This window comes from Miniopterus schreibersii (assembly GCF_964146895.1).
Source record: "Miniopterus schreibersii genome assembly, chromosome: 6".
NCBI lineage: Eukaryota > Metazoa > Chordata > Mammalia > Chiroptera > Miniopteridae > Miniopterus > Miniopterus schreibersii.
Window position 1 is genome coordinate 83,308,655 of NC_138107.1, and position 20,013 is coordinate 83,328,667.

A 20,013-nucleotide genomic window follows, 5' to 3' on the forward strand; every position below is an offset into this window, starting at 1 on the left:
AAAGTGGCAACAGAGGGAATATACCTCAACATAATAAAGGCCATATACAACAAACCTAAAGTCAGCATCATACTCCATGGGCAAAAACTAAAAGGGTTTTCCTTAAGACTGGGAGGGAGCAAGACAGGGATGTCTGCTTTCCACGCTTTTATTCAACATAGTCCTGGAAGTCCTAGCCACAGAAATCAGAGACAAGAAGAAGAACTAAAAGGCATCCAACCTGGAAAGGAGGAAGTAAAACTGTCATCACTTGCAGATGACATGAGGCTGTATATAGAAAACCCTAAAGATTCGACCCATAAACTACTAGAACTTATGAATTCAGTAAAGTAGGATACAAACCATCCAGAAATCAGCTGCACTTTTATACATCAATAATGAACTATCAGAAAGGGAAACTAAAAAACCAATCCTATTTACAGTTGCTTCAAAAAGAACGAAATACCTAGAAATAAATTTAGCACAAGGATGTAAAAGAACCGTGCTCAGAAAATTACAAGATACTGGAGAAAGAAACGGAAGAAAACACAGAAAAGTGGCAGCACATACCATGTTCACAAATAGGAATAATTAATATAATTAAAATGTCCATTCTACCCAATGCAGTCTACAGATTCAATACAATTCCTATCAAGAACCAATGGAGTATTTCACAGACCTAGAGCAAATGTTTCAAAAATTTGTATAGAACCACGAAAGAGCCCAAATAGCCACAGCCATCCTAAGGAAGAAGAACGAGGCTGGAGGAATCACACTACCTGATCCAGCCTATATTACAAGGCCACGGTCATCAAAACAGCATGATATTGGCAAAAAGAGACATATAATATAGATCAATGGAACAGAATAGAGAGCTTAGAAATAAACCCATGCCTTTATGGTCAATTAATACTTGACAAAGGAGGCAAGAACATACTATGAGGTAAAGATGGTCTAGTCAATAAGTAGTGTTGGGAAAATTGGAGAGATGCATGCAAAAAAAAAAAAAAGAGGAAACTAGACCAACCTCTTACACCACACACAAACTTAATTAAGACTCAATAACAATCCTAGAAGAAAACATAGGTAGTAAAGTCTCAGACATTTCTCATAGTAATATTTTTTCTGATATATGTCCTTGGGCAAGGGAAACAAAAGAAACATAAACAAATGGGTCTACATCAAACTAAAGTGCTTTTGCAAAGCAAAGGAAACCATCAACAAAATGAAAAGACAGCCTACTAATTGGGAGAACATATTCTCCAATTATACACCTGATAAAGGGTTTATATCCAAAATTTATAAGAACTTGTACAGCTCAACACCAAAAAAAACCCCCACCAAACAACCCAATTAAAAAGTGGGCAAAGGACCTGAACAGAACTTCTCTAAAGTGGACTTACAGGTGGCCAATAGACATGTGAAAACATGCTCTATGTCATTTATCATCAGATCAATGCAAATGAAAACCTCAAAGTGTTATCCCCTCACAGCTGTCAGATTGGATATCATCAGTCCATCAACAAACGACACATGCTGGCGAGGGTGTGGAGAAGGGGGACCCTGGTGCCCTGCTGCTGGGAATGCAGACTGGGGCAGCCATTCTGGAAAACAGTATGGGGGTTCCTCAAAAAATTAACAATGGGGCTGCCTTATGACCCAGCAATTCCAATTCTGGGAAGTTCTCCAAAGAAACCTGACACACTAATTTGGAAGAGTATATGCTCCCCTATGTTCACCGCAGCACTATTACAACAGCCAAGATTCGGAAGCAGCCCAAGTGCCCATCCATAGGTAAGTGGGTGGAAAAGCTGTGGAGCACTTACACACGGAATATTACTCGGCCATAAAAAGGAGACCTTACCTCTTATGACAGCATCTATGAAGCTGGACAGCATAATACTAAGTGAAGTAAGTCAGTCAGAGACAAGCACCATATGATTTCACTTACATGTGGAATCTGACGTACGAAATGGACTAACAAACAAAATAGTCATAGATAGAAAAGACTGACAGATGTCAGAGGGGGTAGGATTGTGAGTTAGGTGAAAAAAAAAGTGAGGGATTTAGCAAAACCCCCCCAAAACCCCTCATTTACCCTCATTGACACAGTCAACAGGATGGTGATTACCAGGGGGAAAGGGGGTGGGGGACGTAGAAGAGGGTACAGGGGGATAAGTGGTGATGGAAGGAGACCTGACTTGGGGTGGTGAACACACAAGACAATATACAGATGATGTGTTGTGGAATTGCACACCTGAAACCTATATGATATTATTAACCAACGTCACCCCAATACATTCAATTTTTAAAGAGCTAAGAGTACAAACTCACCGAGATTGGCACGAAGTCTTACACTAAATCTGCGTGCTCCCTTGCCCCCCAGCTGAAGTATGTGTAAAAGGTGTTCAATAAATACATACAGGATGGTGAATAAAAGAAAATAAAACAAATATTTACCTTAAAATCTGGTTGTTTGTTTGAAAAGGTTGTCGGTCAGTCAAAAGAAGTGCAGAGAGGTCAAATAACAAGGATAAACCCCATGGGTCTAACAATCTATAGTTGCATCTGTGGCATCTCTGTGCTTCAGACCGTGGAGCATCTATAACACAGGTTAGTGGGGGTGCTCCCAGCGCGGGCGCGGAGCCACGGTCGCCCTGGGGGTCAGGCGCCTGGATGGCTTCGGAGGCCACCCTGTGTGGGGTCCAGTGCAGGGGGGACTGAGGGGGTCCTGTAAAGAACTCGCCCCAAGGGAACAGAAAGTTGAGCAGCACCGACAAGAGCTGTCCTGGGGCAATGGGAAGTCTTTTCTCAGTCTTCACATCCCAGTGGCAGAAAGGAGGGGGACAGTGCAGCAGTAACAGGGTTTAAAGACAAGGCCGTGGGACGCCCGAGGGAGCCCCGGCAGGTTTATCGGCGGTGCCGGGGGCGGCCCGCGGGGTTTCGAAAAGGCAGCGGTGACTCGGTGACAGGCCTCGGTGACCTTGGAAGCTTCCACCCCCACCGGGAGTAGGAGAGAGGCAAGGAGAAGAGCAAGCGGCTTGCACACGTACAGACACCCACGGGCAGCTCTACAAACTAGCTGGAAGGACAATGTAATGAGCGCCGAAGGTGGGGAGACGGGGCAACCCTGGGCAGCGGGCGGGAGGGCCTGGGCGAGCGGAGGACGAGGGACACGCCTGCTCTCTGTCCCAGGCTCCCCACCCCCGAGGGCACACCACCACGATGACTGCTGCACACCAAGTTTCGGGGCTGCCTTTCTGTTCCATCAGGAAGCAATGGCAATTTCGACTGATTCTGTCGCAGAATTATACTAAAATGATGAATTTTCACTGAAAGACTTTTATCCTCATAGAAACCCTCCTTTAAGTAAATTAGGTTAATTCCTTGGATAATTTTTTGCATATCGTGATTAAGATTCCCCTCCCCCCCAATGTTTTGGCATTTCATTTTGAATTGTACTGAAGTTGTTTTATTTAGAATTGTTTTGTAAGTAAAATAATGATAGATTTTTTTTCTTTTTTTCTTTGTAAGTCTATATTAAATTTTACCGATTATAGCTTCTGTCCCTGGAGGTGTTCTTTCTAATTTTAACTAAATTTGGTTCACTCATGTTTAATTTTATAGATCTAAAAATAAACAATATCTGGTACTCCCATCAGTTTTAAGAAATCTTCATCATGTGCACTTTTAGTCGTATTTTGTGTTGACTATTTCTACTGAAAACAATAATAAATTGCAAACAATTTGCTGGGCTTTAGTTCTTGGAGCACAGATCATTGGTAGGATACAAGCACAGTAACCGTATTCTTGGGGGTCTCAATGATGGGGCCATTTATCTTGCTTGTCCCAGTTCAGGATGCAGCTAAGGTCGCTGTTTCTCCTTTTGCCTCAAGTTCTGAGGTGGGTTCATAGAAATACACAGTAGTGTCACGAAGAAAGCACTAGGCAGTGGAATAACCGATCAGCAGGTTGGAGACTGAAGAGCACACATTTGGAATCAGGAGACCTTGGGCTATGTTCTCTCTCTACAAGAATATAATTCTAATGTCCTTGGACAGCCCATTTAACTTTCTTGGGAATAAGTTTCCTTTGCTGTCAAATGGTGCCATCTGTCCTAGTGGCTAAAGGATTATTTTGAGACTCATATCGTCATAATATACTAAGACCATTTCACCAACTACAAAGTTTAAGCCCAATGTAAAGTAATAATAGTGACTGATCATAAGTATGATGACACCTTTTTTATCAAACCCAAGTCTTTAGATTTTGTTATCAACTTGAATTTCATCTAATCAGATGGACCTTACCTGACTACCCCTTTCTAAACTACATCCCTTGACCTTTACCTCCATCATAATGTTTATCACAATTTTTAGCCACTTGTTTTGGGCATCATTTGTCTGTCTTCCCAAAATGTAAGCTCTGTAAGGGAGAGGCCAATGATTTTTTTTCACCATCCTATTCCAAACATCCGGCTTACCACCTGGCTCATAGGATATACTTGGTAAGTATGTTTTGAATGATAATACACATGCACAAAGAAATGAATCTAAGAAAATACAGTCAAGTGAATCCTGTTTCTAAAAACTGACTTAAATGATTGAAAGTGCTGAATTCACATAGTTGTTCTTGAAAAGAATACATATATACACACAGAATCCACACACCTATCAGATAGGCATTCTTTTTAGATAATTCTGGCTTTTCAATAGGTTTATTGTTCCCCCCTCTCCCAGAGAGCAACTGGAAATTTAGGGAGAACTCAAAGGAAGCAAATAATTCCTATTACTATGAAAATCACCACGAGGCAGAGCCTGAAAGTCATAGATTTAGTGGGTTTTAGAACTTTTTCCATACCATCACTCTATGAAACACAGAAGCTGAGGCCCCAGAGCACTGAAGTGAGTTGCTTAGTGTCATTGGGTGGTAAGTGGCGGGGCCAGATGACAGCCCTGGTTAAAGACAACGCCATCACTAAGGGAATTTGTAAACAGCTGCACACACACACAGTGTCTATCAATTCAGATAAAAAGTCTTACATTTGTTGCAGGATTTATAATTGTTCCCCTGTTCAATAACTCAGTGCTGTTTATGGGTGGTAATACCTTTCAAATAGACTTTTAATTAAAGTTCTGTATTTTGTTGGTTTTGTCTTTTCAATACTTAACAAGTATAAACTGCCAAAGCATCTGCTTTGTGCAGATGTCTTAAATTCCTCTCTATTACCTCCATTTGTTTTTACTTTGAGGGCACTGCATGAAAAAGAAAATTTACTTTAGAAAGACAAGACGTGTTATTTTTTGTTTTTAGATTTTTTTAAATTTAAAATTTGGCCCTTTCCCTCTTTAAATGTATGCTATACCAAGACATGGAAGTTATATGGCACCCTGACTGCAAACACCTATTTTATAACATGATGCTCCCATTATTAAAAATACATAAAACATGCTATTAAAACAAATAATGAAATGCAATTTTCAGGATACTGGCTTCATGTAGAGTAAATAAATTATATACATATAAATAATTTAAGAATGTAGACTTTCTCTACATTTAACAAAGAGAAACATGATAACTCAACCCAATTAAGATAAAATGAAAATCTAGTGATAAGTTAATAACACAAGAATAAATTATGTTTCCTATACTCACAACTATAAACCCACTTTTGACCACTCTGTGTAATTGCTGTGTTAGGAAAGCAATCAGCTGGCTGAACAAAGGCAATTCATCAAGCACTCCAAAACTTGGATTTTTATGTCATGTTATTGACAAGTCAGTATATTTACAAATACAACAATAAAAATGTGAATTTCACTTCTCTCTGTCTCTGTCTCTGTCTCTCTCTTTGCAGTATTCAGGGTATTAGAGTGTGTAATGGCCTAATTGTAGATGTTTAAAAAAATAAAGAAGATAAATATGGCTATTACATTAAATATTCATCTATTTGATTTAGCAAAGATTGTGTTCATGATCAGGAAATATTATTTTAGTGACCGCTGGGTGAAACTCATGTTCAAAGTCAAGAAATTAGGCTAAAACAAAGCTCCATTACTTTTGCAAAGAGAACAGAAGTCCCATAGTTAATCTTTCAGTAATTAATAACTATGATAGCTCTAAACTATGGCTCAAAGAAGTAGTTTTGTGAAAATTAAGTGCTTTGCAAAGCTCCATCAATCTGTGACATATGGAAACCAGAAGCTGTGAGGACAATGGGAAAGGGTTTCCCATAAAAAGCTACAAATCAGAAAATGTTGACTAAACTAAAGGAACTATATGTACGTACTATGGAAAATACTTTTTCTTTCTAACATTATTTTAAAATGTAATAGTCATTATTTTAAGATGATACCTAGATAGTACAAAGGAATGAACTAGATAAGCTTCCTAAAGACTCTGTAATTATGTGTAAATATGGCAAGAGCAGCATGCCTTTGGGCACCTTTGAATTATTTGATAGATTTGCCATGTAACACAATATTAAAATAAAAATGAGAAACAACTGTGCTAATAAAATAGTATTGGTTAAATGCTAAGGTTCTAGGTAGACCAGAAGCCTGAAGAATGTATTTTTAGGATGCATAATTATGATGTTAGAAACACAAAGGCATGAGTAATAAATGCACCGAGGCTACAGAAAAATTCTCCCCACCGTGTTGCTATGAATACCTTTCTAATGTCAATACAGGAAATGAAAATAAAATGATCTTTTTGTACCCAATTCAAGGTTTCTCATTGTTAAGAGACAACAGGATTGGAGTATACTCTGGAATACCAAGGGCACTTTTAATCTAATAAAAAATTTAATTACTTAGGTCTACCTCATTGAGGTGAAATGGTTTATATAGACTTTCAAACATAGAGATGGCTAAAGTGGACACTAACCCATGTTCTAGATTTCAAGGCAAGAGTGTAAGGCAGCTGGGGCCCCATCAAGTGTTGGAAGAGGCACTGAGGAGCACAGCCTGTTTCTAGGGGACCTTATAAAGGTCTGTGCCTGCCAGGGGTGTGGAGGGTAACCTCTGCGAGCAGAAGAGTACCAGGTCAGGATATTCAAATGCACAGGTAAAAATCACAGTGCTTAGGAGAGACAGAAAAGACAAAAGAGGGTGGTGTGGAGAAGGCAAGGATTCGAGGAGGCTCTGAGTTCAAACGCCTGAAGCCCTCCAGAGGCGTGCGCAGACCATTACCTCCTCCCTTGCCAACAACTTTTAAGTCTAACAGCAGGAACATTTCTCAGGCGCAAATTAATTTTTTAAAGGTTAATGGAAAAGTGTTAATTTGGTTGCGTGAAATGTTCCTCATTTATTAGGTACGTTCTGGCAATGGAAGAAGTAGCTTGCACTTTCAGTAACAGCAAAGCTAGAATAAGTGTAATCACCACCATACCCATCCCTCCTCAAGAATATTAACGGATCATAAAGGCTCATCCTTCACTGCAAAGATCGTATCATAAACATCAACAAAAATGGTGCGTGTGTTTTTGTTTTTGTTGAGCCCCTGTGTCAGAGGTTTCCAAACTCGTATGGATGTGGAAAGCTTGTTAAAAGTGCAGATTCCTGGGCTCTATTTCAAAAACCGTCAGATTCAGAAGTCCCGGGTAGACCTCGAGAATTTGCTTTTCAGACAAACGCTCCTGGTGAGTGTCGTACAGGTGACCCGGGGGTCACACTTGGAGAAACCCCGCCCCACAGTAAGCTCTTTTCCACTCTGGTTCACGTCAGAGGGAACTGTATTTTTAACAGGCTTCCTCGTGTTAGTTCGGAGAAGCAAGGAGACTGTCACAGAGTCAGACAGGGACAAACGCTCAAAGCAGGTGGAGAACCCTGGCCTCCGGGTGCAGCCGGCTGGGTCCTGGCGAGGGGACCTCAGGTCGCCGAGACCCTCCCAGGCTGCGCCACCCCATGCACCACCCAGCCCGGCCGGGCCGCGGGCTCCTCGGGGGCCAGGAAAGCCCACGCCAACGCTTCCCGGGCTTTACCTCTTTGGGCGACAGTATGGAGATGTAGTCGTCGTATATCATCCTGGCCTTCTCTTCGATGACCCTCTTGTTCTGCTCCTTCTTGAGGTCCTCGCAGGCCAGCCAGAAGAGCAGGTTCTCCTCGCTGTACTCCGTGCGCAGGAACTCTCGGAACAGGTTTCGGCCCGCCGGGGCCCTCATCATCTTGTCAAAGTTCTGAGACCAGGACAGGACCTCGTCCGCCGTGGGGTTCTGGCTGCAGAGAAAGGAATGGGCCCGTCACCCCGGCGCCCTGACCGGCACGGGAGCCCAGGCCGGGCGCCGCGGGTGCAGGCGCTGTCCCTTGCTGCCATCTAGTGGTCCTGGCCGCGAGTCCCGCCGATCCGGGGAGCAATCGCCCGGACTGGGTCAGTCATTTCTGGGTCTTGCCAAAAATGAGCCTTAGGCACACGCTGCGGGTGAGGGAGCCTGGTGTTCAAATGGCAAGGGGTTATATGCGCTAGGCATGTGGTCGTCATAAATTCCTAATGAAGATGGAGATGCGCAAACCTTAATACACTGTTCGAAGGGCAAGCTGAATTTGTTTGCATCTGATGTAGATTTTCATTTTCAAGCCGTAAGCTACAGTTTCTCTTTTCATCTCTGGTAGCTAATTTTTTCATTTATCACCGGATCTAAAATACGGGAAGGCGGGGGTGGGCGGGGAGAGAGTAACCTAAGAACTTATGTGCATTTATGCATAACCCAGGGACACAGGAAACAGTGTGGTGAAGGCCTGGGGGTGGGGGTGGGGGTGCGGGGTGGAGGCTATAAATGGAAGGGGGGAAGGGACATCTGTAATACTTTCAACAATAAAGATAAATTAAAACATAAAAGTATACATTGTGTGCACTTGTCACAAAACTTCCTAAACTTTTATTATAAATGAATCGTTACCCATGAATGGAGTTCTCACAGTTACAAAGCACAGGGCCCTTACAATACGAGGACTTTTTAGTATCTATATTCAGGTCTTCAGTGACTGCTTTCCTGCAGAAACCACCTGTTATTACTCCCTTTGCTTATACATCAAAGAAGTGGAAAAAATAAATTGGAGATTCTTATGGTTAAATTGATCTTGTTTTCCCATTCATCAGTCTATTAAATAAATTTCCAACCTAACATACACTTGGTCAAAGAAGACATCTATCTATCTATCATCTATCTATCTATCTATCTATCATCTATCTATCTATCTATCTATCATCAATCATCTATCTATCTATCTATCATCTACATCTATATCTATAGATAGGTAGATATAAAGATATATATAGATAAACATATATATCTATCTATATATACACCTTTCTGAGCAAGAATTTTAAGTAGATGTTTACTATCAGAACTTTCACATTCATTTAAAAAATTTCAAAATAAAAAGTGACTATGAAGCATCAACATTAAAACCTTCTCATAAGTTGGAAAAGAAAGTACCTGTAATTACACAAATAATCTACTTTTATTTTGATTTTATTTATAGATCCAGTTCTGCATTTCAACTTCTCGTTTTTGGAGAAAATACTCCAAATGGGGCCAGACACCAGCTGGCTGTAGGTCATCCCACATCTTTTTTGTGTGTGTTTTAGATTCTTCCCACCTAAAGAGAACAACTTAAAGAAATATTCTCAGGAAAGGGAAGGAAAGAGGGCGAACTGGGGCATTAAATCATGCAACAATCACTATTTCTGAAAGATAAAAATAAAGCCAGGCGACACTGTAGCTGGTAGCTCGACACAGCTAATAGAAGGACTGATGAAAGCCCCGGCGATCACAGAGTAAGATCCTGCAGCTTGTGCATTCACTTCACAAAACCATTTGGAGGAGCAACGGCCGCAGGAGCTGACATGAAGCCCCGACGGGACGTGAACGGTACATGGGGACAGGACGCGGTTACCACGCGAATCACTCACCCCTCCTCTAGGACCTGGATGCTCTCCATTTTCGTGGTGTGTGGGGGTCTTTCTGCAGTTTCCGCTCTTTCTTCGTTCCTAACAGTGAGGCTGCAATGTAGCATAACACTTTATTTTGTCTAGGGAAAACCAATGATCGAAAAGAAAAAAAAATGCAGGAAAATATTTCACAGATAATTTTATTTTCAACTATGTGAGAACATTTCGTGTGCAAAAAGGGCAATGCCATTTTTAAAAGACAGGTAAGCCCGCGTCAACTGAAGGAAAGAGAATCGTTACTTAATGCAATTATAAAGTAAATCAGAACTCAATGGATCTGTTACACATCCTCACATAATTTAAACTACTTAGAATCCCTGAGCTACCTAGATGATGCTATGCTTTAATAGTATTTGCTATACATTCTGATGCTACTCTTTGGAACAACTCCATTCTGACTCTTTCCATTTACTTTCCCCCACTGGGAGCTAAAAAGGTACCATGTGTCAGAACCTAAATCAGCATTTGCAAAATTCACACCCCCTTTCTCTGCAGACCGGGTTTTCAGTCACCAACACCATCATCCCTCCATCTACCAAGTCTGCACCCCTGGACTTATATTTGCTGTCCCTGCCCTTTCCTCCCATTTGGTCGACCTCCAAGGTCCCGAGACGCTCCAGATGGGAGAGCACCGGGCGGCGAGAGGAGCCTCCGTGTCTCTGGGACATAAATTCGGGAATTCTACAGGAATCCATGGGCTCCCTAACACTGAACGAGAACCGTCCAACCCGGCACCTGCAGCTGAGCGGCGCCCCGGGGTGGGCCCCCAGGTCCGAGGCTTAGGCTGGGCCTCAGGAGGGAGGTTAGGGCAGGGACTAGGCACGCGGGGAGGGTGGCCTGGAACAGCCAAGCTAGGGAATCAGCAAACCCAGCCCTCTGGGTGGAAGCTGAGGGGCGAGGGAGCCTGTCAGGGCGCAGAGGAAGTTCACGCACAGTTTTCACTTGAGCATTCGCTTTCTCCACGGGGAAAGCGGTGCTATTATTTCCTAGGGTCTATTACGGGCCAGGCTGTCTTTTTAGCTTTAAATTTATTACCCCATTTTATAGACGAGCCGTGAATCAAGAGCTGTGTGTTATGTCGGCCCAAAGCCGGACACTAAACACGCGGTCGTATGCTTGGAATCGGGACCCAGTTCTGGAAAATGACCCCGTTGTTTTTAATGAGCGACTATTAGGAGCCATGCGCCCCGACGGGCACCGACGCACTACACTGCTCCCCACGGGCTAAGGGACGGCCCAGGAAACACGGTGGCCACAGAAGGGGACACTTCAGAGGGAGAAAGCTTCCAACAAGGGGTTAACCTGGGAAGTCTGGTGAGGGAGGCGGGAAGGCTCCTTAACTCATTCTCAGGCTGGGGGTGGGGGCGACAGGACAGAGCAAAGGGGGGAGTCTCGGGGGGGGGGGGTAGGCCAATCGACCCCCGGAAGGGAGACGAGCCAGGGGCAGTGAGTGAGGAAGTGTGACCGCCTGGAGGAGAGGGGCCGGGGGACTGGAGAGGACCTTCATCAGAAAAAGGCACCTTGATGAAAGAAAATTGACGGTGAAGTGAGTCAAGTTGTCCTCTAACGGTTTCTAGGGAGAGTGGCGGAGTTAGTGGCGCAGAACCGTGGAGGGAAAGAGGAAACCGGCACCAAAGTGGCGTGGCCCGCGGGCTTCGGGGAGGCGGGGCCCAGGCTCGCTGCTGGTGCTCTGCAGGAAGGCCTTCCAGAGCCTTCGGGCAGGGCAGCCACGGCCGCAGCCAGCGGGTTCAGCCACAGCAGCACAGTGTCTACGTCCCCCGTGTGGGGACTGTGAACGTGTTTGCAGATTAAGGTCGCCTAGGAAACCTCAGGCCTCCGTGCTGTTACACACTTAGGTCGGGGACGTGCTCAGAAGAGTCACCAACTTCTCACAGTGTCTTTGACCAGAGTGCTTCTCTGGCACGTGATGTATTTCCAAAAACTATGAAAAAGTGGGTGGGAGGAGGCTGACATCATTCTCCGAAATTTCCTGGGAGAAATCAAGGATGCCAAACGTATAAAATACGCCAATTTTTTATAAATTCTAGAAAGATCATATTTAAATAGCAAATGAATACTCCTTCTGCCAAGGTTTACTGAGCTTGTATCTGTGTGTACACACATAGTAAGGTACTAGAAAAAGACTAGAAAAAGAGCTTGCCTTTGCTGATGAAGTAATAAATTTGAAAATTTGTTTCTGTTACGCTTCCACACAAATGCGGTGTGACACACAGATGCAAGAGTTCTCCATTTTAGGCAACGTCTTTGAAAAAAATTTTCTCCATTGTGACTTTGCTGTGGAGCAACAAATCTGGAGCCCGCACGCATGACTGACAAGTTTCTGAACATGAATTCTGGCTCTTCTATCTGCTTCTGTGATATTTACAAACATCCCAAATGCCACCATATTAGAGTGATCATCATGAAATATTGGGTTGTATTTATATATTTCATTTCTACAGATGGTAAAATATGGACACACATATGTACTAAAATGACTTAAAATAGATGTTTAATAAGTGCTTAACTGTTCACTGTTTGCTCCATTTCGTGATTTAATATCGCGCACAAAATTGTCCTGTAGAAAGAAACTACAAGTGTCCTGTTAATCAACTGTCCTTTAGTATCATCCTTAAAAAATTGGCTTCAAAGTTTTAAAGATCAAGAACCACTGCTAATGCCATTTTAAGATGAAAAAAAAATGGAGAAAATAATAGTGGAGGTGGTAATAGACTGTCATTTATGTCTTAGGAATGACAGATGTCTGTCCCCAATTTCACTGGGTCCTTCCCTAAGTAATACATTGGGTTTTGTTAAGGTAAGAAATTGCAGGAAACGTTTGCTTTAGATTAACATATGTGTACTGCCCGTGATTTTTCTGGGAAAAGCTTGGAAAGGAAAACATCATGTTTAACAACAGTGAGGGGTCATGTGGTGGAGGCATCATCTATTTTTTACTTTCACAGTGTTTCTGCTTTTTAAACAACTAAAACCATAAATAGAACCGAATACATATACAATACTCACTGGGGGAGTCTTGATTAAAGCTTAAATATTTATGGAAGAAAATGCCAATAACTGAGGCTAAAGATGTGAAAATAAGCATTTAAACTCCCATTAGACATTTTTGAGGATGGTGACTTTGAGAAGGGAGAAATACATTTGGCGTATTTCAGAAAATAAGGAAATAAGGCCTTCTTTCTGTGCAGATGAGCACACATTTGGGCAGTGGGGCGAGGGAAACATCACTGGCTGCCCATTATAGCGTTTACCTACTGATTTTTCATCATGGATGTGTGCGGGGCCTATTTTGGAAGACGGTCCACTTTTGTAAGAAAAGCGATTGGTTCCTAGGGAGAACCCTTGAAATGGTTGCATTTAGGATGAAAACTCTGCAGTAGCCACGGTAACACTGGGGTAGGGGCTGAGCACAAAACTACGTATATATACAAAAAAAAACTCAACTGAGGAATCAGTGAGATGCTTAAATGTATTCCAGGAAGGCATCAAGGTTCAGGAAAGAACCTCTGTCACTGGAAAGGCGGCGACCACTCAATATTTCAGTATTCTCACACTGTGGTCTCAGTTCTTCCTTGCTGTGGAACAGCTTCTACCTTAAATTTCCCAGAACAAAAATGGAATCAACATCCTTCAGGTTCTGAAAAAGAACTGGGAGGTTATTCTTTAAGTGTTGCATTTACCTCAGTCAAAATATCACGGTAAAATAATACAGCAGCTTCATTTAATAGTCAGCAACAACCTATAACTATGTCCCAGACCCCTGGCTTATGCAACAGTGCCTGGGTTGGAAATCCAGGATCCATAAAGCCCTGGCTGGGTAGCTCAGCTGGTTTAGACCATCGTCTCCATAGGCCAGGGTTGCGGGCTCGATCTCCATTCAGGGCACATACAAGGAGCAACCAATGATGCAGAAATAAGTGGAACAACATCCCCCCCCCCACCTTCTCTCTCTCTCTCAAGTCAATGTTAAAGAGATCAGCAGGACTGAGGCTCTGAGACCGAGGAGCCCGGCGGGTGAGCGGCAGCCCAGGGCACTGCAGGGAGAGCTCAGATCGGGTGTGGCGCGGTGCTTGTGGACACGGCCGGCACCACAGCTCCGCCTGAGGCAGCTGAGAAAGGCTCCCGGGGGGCAATGACCGAACTGGACCGAACAACGCGCGGGGGCGCAGACGGAGGCCCGGCAAAGGGAGCTGCCAGGGGGCCAGGCGCGGAGGCCGGGAGCCGGACAAGGGCACGAGGTGGACACGGGACGAGAGCTCGGCGCCTCGGGCGGAGTGTGGGCACGGTGGGCCAGGGGCACACGGAGGGGGCGCCAGGTCCAGACAGGCCCCTTCAAGATGAGGTGCCCTTCCGGGCTGTACTGTCCTCACCGACAACGGGGTGACGGGGTGACCTCCTACCCGGGCGATAAAGCAGAGACAAGGCTGGCACCCGAAGGCAGATTATCACTCACGCTTAGCTCAGCGGGAGGGCCGATGGGTTGTATGTTAAAATGACAACCCCAGCCCGGCCGGCGGGGCCCAGCGGCTGAGCGTCGGCCTGGGATCCAGGCGATCGGGGCTCGAGTCCCGGTCGGGGCACAGGCCCGGGTTGCGGGCTGGATCCCCAGTGGGGGCGGTGACTCTCTCATCATTGATGTTTCTCTCTCTCCCTCTCCCTTCCTCTCTCTGAAATCAATAGATATATTTTTTTTAAAAAAAAGACAATTCCACTGTCACCGAAGCGCTTCCTACGTCCACCTGAGGAAATAAAGGCGTCCTCCTCGCCACTGTCATAAAACACGTCCTCACACGGCACCCTACTGCTCCTCTCTCCCAGCGTCCGCAAGGAAGGCCAGGGTTTGTCACTAGCGCCCATTTCCTTTAACAGGAAACAAGCACCAGGGCGGCTCGCACGGTGCCCACCGCGGGCACCGCAGGCTCAGCGCCCCGTCCCCTGTGGCGCGTCCCGGCCGCTGCTGCCTCGCGGGCGCTCGGGGCGGGTCTCCCCTTCTGGGGACAGACAAGCGGGGCGCTCGAATGTCGGGGAAGGCGCAACGTCCCGGCCCCGCCAAAGGCCGCCCAGCGAGCCCCGTGCCCTCTCCCGCACCAGCTCCCAGCTGCCCGGGGCTGAAGACACAGCAGGTGCGGAGGGGAGCCGCGTCTCCTGCCCCGAGCTGAGGAGAGGACAGGGGCCACTCACTCAGGAACACAGGACGGGTGTCCCTCAGGAAGACAGGACGAGTGTCACTCACTCAGGAACACAGGACGAGTGTCACTCAGGAAGACAGGACAGGGGCCACTCACTCAGGAACACAGGACGGGTGTCCCTCAGGAAGACAGGACGAGTGTCACTCAGGAAGACAGGACGAGTGTCACTCAGGAACACAGGACGAGTGTCACTCACTCAGGAACACAGGACGAGTGTCACTCAGGAAGACAGGACGAGTGTCACTCACTCAGGAACACAGGACGAGTGTCACTCACTCAGGAACACAGGACGAGTGTCACTCACTCAGGAACACAGGACAGGTGTCACTCACTCAGGAAGACAGGACGAGTGTCACTCAGGAAGACAGGACGAGTGTCACTCAGGAACACAGGACGAGTGTCACTCACTCAGGAAGACAGGACGAGTGTCACTCAGGAAGACAGGACGAGTGTCACTCAGGAACACAGGACGAGTGTCACTCACTCAGGAACACAGGACGAGTGTCACTCACTCAGGAACACAGGACGAGTGTCACTCACTCAGGAACACAGGACGAGTGTCACTCAGGAAGACAGGACGGGTGTCACTCACTCAGGAACACAGGACGAGTGTCACTCACTCAGGAAGACAGGACGAGTGTCACTCAGGAAGACAGGACGAGTGTCACTCAGGAACACAGGACGAGTGTCACTCACTCAGGAACACAGGACGAGTGTCACTCACTCAGGAACACAGGACGAGTGTCACTCACTCAGGAACACAGGACGAGTGTCACTCAGGAAGACAGGACGGGTGTCACTCACTCAGGAACACAGGACGAGTGTCACTCACTCAGGAACACAGGACGGGTGTCACTCACTCAGGAACACAGGACGAGTGTCACTCAGGAAGACAGGACGGGTGTCACTCACTCAGGAACACAGGACGGGTGTCACTCACTCAGGAACACAGGACGAGTGTCACTCACTCAGGAACACAGGACGGGTGTCACTCAGGAAGACAGGACGGGTGTCACTCAGGAACACAGGATGAGTGTCACTCACTCAGGAACACAGGACGGGTGTCACTCAGGAACACAGGACGGGTGTCACTCAGGAACACAGGATGAGTGTCACTCACTCAGGAACACAGGACGGGTGCCACTCAGGAACACAGGACGAGTGTCACTCAGGAAGACAGGACGGGTGTCACTCACTCAGGAACACAGGACGGGTGTCACTCACTCAGGAACACAGGACGAGTGTCACTCACTCAGGAACACAGGACGGGTGTCACTCAGGAAGACAGGACGGGTGTCACTCAGGAACACAGGACGGGTGTCACTCAGGAACACAGGACGAGTGTCACTCACTCAGGAACACGGGACGGGTGTCACTCACTCAGGAAGACAGGACAGGTGTCACTCAGGAACACAGGACGGGTGCCACTCAGGAAGACAGGACGGGTGTCACTCACTCAGGAACACAGGACGAGTGTCACTCACTCAGGAAGACAGGACGGGTGTCACTCAGGAAGACAGGACGGGTGTCACTCACTCAGGAACACGGGACGGGTGTCACTCACTCAGGAACACAGGACGGGTGTCACTCAGGAAGACAGGACGAGTGCCACTCACTCAGGAAGACGGGACGGGTGTCACTCACTCAGGAACACAGGACGAGTGCCACTCACTCAGGAACACAGGACGGGTGTCACTCACTCAGGAACACAGGACGGGTGCCACTCACTCAGGAACACAGGACGAGTGTCACTCAGGAACACAGGACGGGTGTCACTCACTCAGGAACACAGGACGAGTGCCACTCACTCAGGAACACAGGACGGGTGTCACTCACTCAGGAACACAGGACGGGTGTCACTCACTCAGGAACACAGGACGGGTGTCACTCAGGAACACAGGACGAGTGTCACTCACTCAGGAACACGGGACGGGTGTCACTCACTCAGGAACACAGGACGGGTGTCACTCAGGAACACAGGACGAGTGTCACTCACTCAGGAACACAGGACGGGTGTCACTCACTCAGGAACACAGGACGGGTGTCACTCACTCAGGAACACAGGACGGGTGTCACTCAGGAACACAGGACGAGTGTCACTCACTCAGGAACACAGGACGGGTGTCACTCACTCAGGAACACAGGACGGGTGTCACTCACTCAGGAACACGGGACGGGTGTCACTCACTCAGGAACACGGGACGGGTGTCACTCAGGAAGACAGGCCTGGCCGTATAAATACTCCACCTACTTTTCAGAATATGTATCATATGTCATAAAATGAGTAATTCATTTGGTTTAAGCTTTTATCTCATAAGCTTGAACTACCCTCAAAATTAAATAACCCACTATTAAAAAATCTGTCCACTAGATGGCTGTGTTGTCTTTATAAATATGATGTTTTACCTAAATCGGAATAAAACTGAAAAAAAACTCTGGAAGTAATTACTCCTATTTGGAAAAAGAAAATCTATTCTTATGAGCGCAGAGTTTTGATAATTATATGTTTTTAAGATATTTGAAAAAAGTCAATTATTCTGAGCGTGAAATAATCAAACTCGGAGATAAATTTAATCTTGACGGGTGTGCATAATTGCACCCATTTCCCCTTTTGGTATTTTAGGAAGTGTTCTGGATACTCCCCAGCCCAAATCATTTGATTTAGAAATAATGCTTCAGGTTTTAAAAAGGCAGCATAATCCTGTTAACACCGTGGCTATTCTTTCCCATAACAACTGGTTTTGAATTCTAATGTCACTCGCTGGGTAATATGGAACTTAGGCCATACATTCTTAGAGCAAATTAATTTGAAAACTTTTTAACTCCAACAAGCAGAAAATATTTGCTGTTTTTAAAAAGCCATTTCAATTCCATTTGGGTTGTATATAAATGTTTTGGGGTTTTTTTGGTTTTACTTTTTATTGAATGTATTAGGGTGACATTGGTAGATAAAATTATATAGGTTTTAGGTGTACAATTCTATAACACATCACCTGTATATTGCATTGCGTGTTCACAAGTCAAGTCTCCTCCCTCCACCCTCCTCTACCTCCCACACCCCCATTCCCTCTGGTAGCCACCAGACTGTGGGCTGTGTTTTTGTTTTTTTCCCTTAATCCCTTCGCCTTTCTCACCCCGCTCCCTCCTCCCTCCCCTCTGACAGCTGTCAGTCTGTTCTCTGTCTCTATGAGTCTATTTCTGTTTTGTTTGTTAGTTTATTTTGTTCATTAGATTCCACATATGAGTGAAATTATATGGTACTTGTCCTTTCTGACTGGCTTATTTCACTTAGCATAATGCTGTCCGGGTTGTATGTAAATGTTAATTTCTTTTTTGATCATAGAAACTGAAATCACTTCATGCTCTCATACTCTCTCTTTGTTACCAATCTCCTTTTACACATGCTTCTGTTTGAGAAGATGGGTTTCAAAAATTCCCACTTTCTATTGATATTAAATTTTTACTTTAAACTGCAAGCCGTGTAGTTTAGGTTCATCAACACCTTAATTTGATTTAGAATGCCAACTGCATTTAAGTTATCACATGATTAAAATCTGGATCCACCACGTCTAGTTAAATAACCAAAGCTTCTTAAAATAAACAGGGCTTGTTTCCTCTCCCCTTAAAATTAAGAGAATTACAGGACTGAATATTTAGATGCACTTACATATAACACACACCAATCATTAGAATCTTCTACTTCAGTTCCCAGGTTGATTGGGATCCTATTTTAAGCTCTTCCTTCCACCCACTGTAATTTTCCCTGTAAGTCATAATTAAGTTAGAGGATGCTTTTGTGGGAAAGCAAATATCGTGGATATGAAAAGGCCAAATGGACTTCTATGTAGTTAGTAGACACTGTTATTAAAATGGCACATGATCACCCAAGTCTTTAAATGCATCAGTGAAGTTGGAGCTCAGGCTTCTGGTTTTTAGTGAACGTGTGTCCCTATCATAAGAACCAGAATGAAACAGAACTGTAGCAGTCGATACTCAGAGACTCATCTGGCAGAAGCTAGGGTCCCTCATCCACCCAGAAATTCGCTCCTCCCCTGGTGTTTTCCAGTTACTGTGCGTGTGTCATTACACATGGTCTTGACCCTGGGAAACGACCCCAGTAGCTAATGAACTGACGACACTCTGGGGGTGCTGGGGCCCCGTGGTGCCCACTCTGGGAAGGCTGGGTGATCCCTGTGTTCGTTAATGGGAGCGCTGGGGACAAAGGGCCGGGGTAGTGAATGCAGAAACAGGTTCTTCTACCTTCACTGGCAACATGTCAGTGGGACATGCTAAGCATACAGTGGTCAAATCCTACGAAGCATGGTCACTTCCTTTCAGCACGAGACTTCTGAGGGGGTCAGAAATAATACCTATCAACTGCTATTTCCTGAGGTGTCACTCTAGCTCCCCACTCCACACCGTCACTCTCATCTCCTATATACTGCATACCAAGGGCTCCCAGATTGTTGCGTTGAATCTAAATTCAATCAAAATTTCCCCCGTGAGCTTCAAATTCATTTCCACAGCTAACTCTTGGGTATCTCCAACAGAGCAAGCCCAGCGCAGCACCTTACGCTAAACCGCCTCCTATTCCAGGGTTCTCCCATCTGATGGAACCGCCGTCCACCTGGCCACTCGAGCAAGCGATGTGCAGCGACCCTTCCCTCCTCTTCCTCGTTTATTGCAAATTCTCGACAGTACACCCTAGGTTTTTCCTGAATCATAATCTCTCCACTCCTTTTACTGCCATATAAACATAAATATATATACATGATATTTTCATCTGTTTCGTTTTCTTCACATATATCTTTCTATTGATGATCTAAACACTGCAATGTGACACTCAGAAAAATATGCATTTACAGTAAAC

At 45.3% G+C, this 20,013-nt stretch overlaps 1 protein-coding gene across 8 annotated transcripts in view; it reads right to left on the reverse strand.

The window, feature by feature from the left end:
- The window catches only part of RGS17 (regulator of G protein signaling 17), an 83,702-nt gene that overhangs the window by 11,085 nt on the left and 52,604 nt on the right, over window positions 1-20,013 (reverse strand). For 5 of the 8 annotated variants that reach the window (XM_081141643.1, XM_081141644.1, XM_081141646.1 and 2 more), the window contains 2 exons: window positions 9,895-9,984; window positions 7,964-8,198 (listed from right to left, as the gene is read on the reverse strand). In XM_081141643.1, coding sequence (XP_080997769.1) covers window positions 7,964-8,198; window positions 9,895-9,984 — 325 coding nt within the window. The remainder of the gene's footprint in view (window positions 1-7,963; window positions 8,199-9,894; window positions 9,985-20,013) is intronic. The other 3 variants (XM_081141645.1, XM_081141641.1, XM_081141642.1) reach the window with 1 other exon arrangement.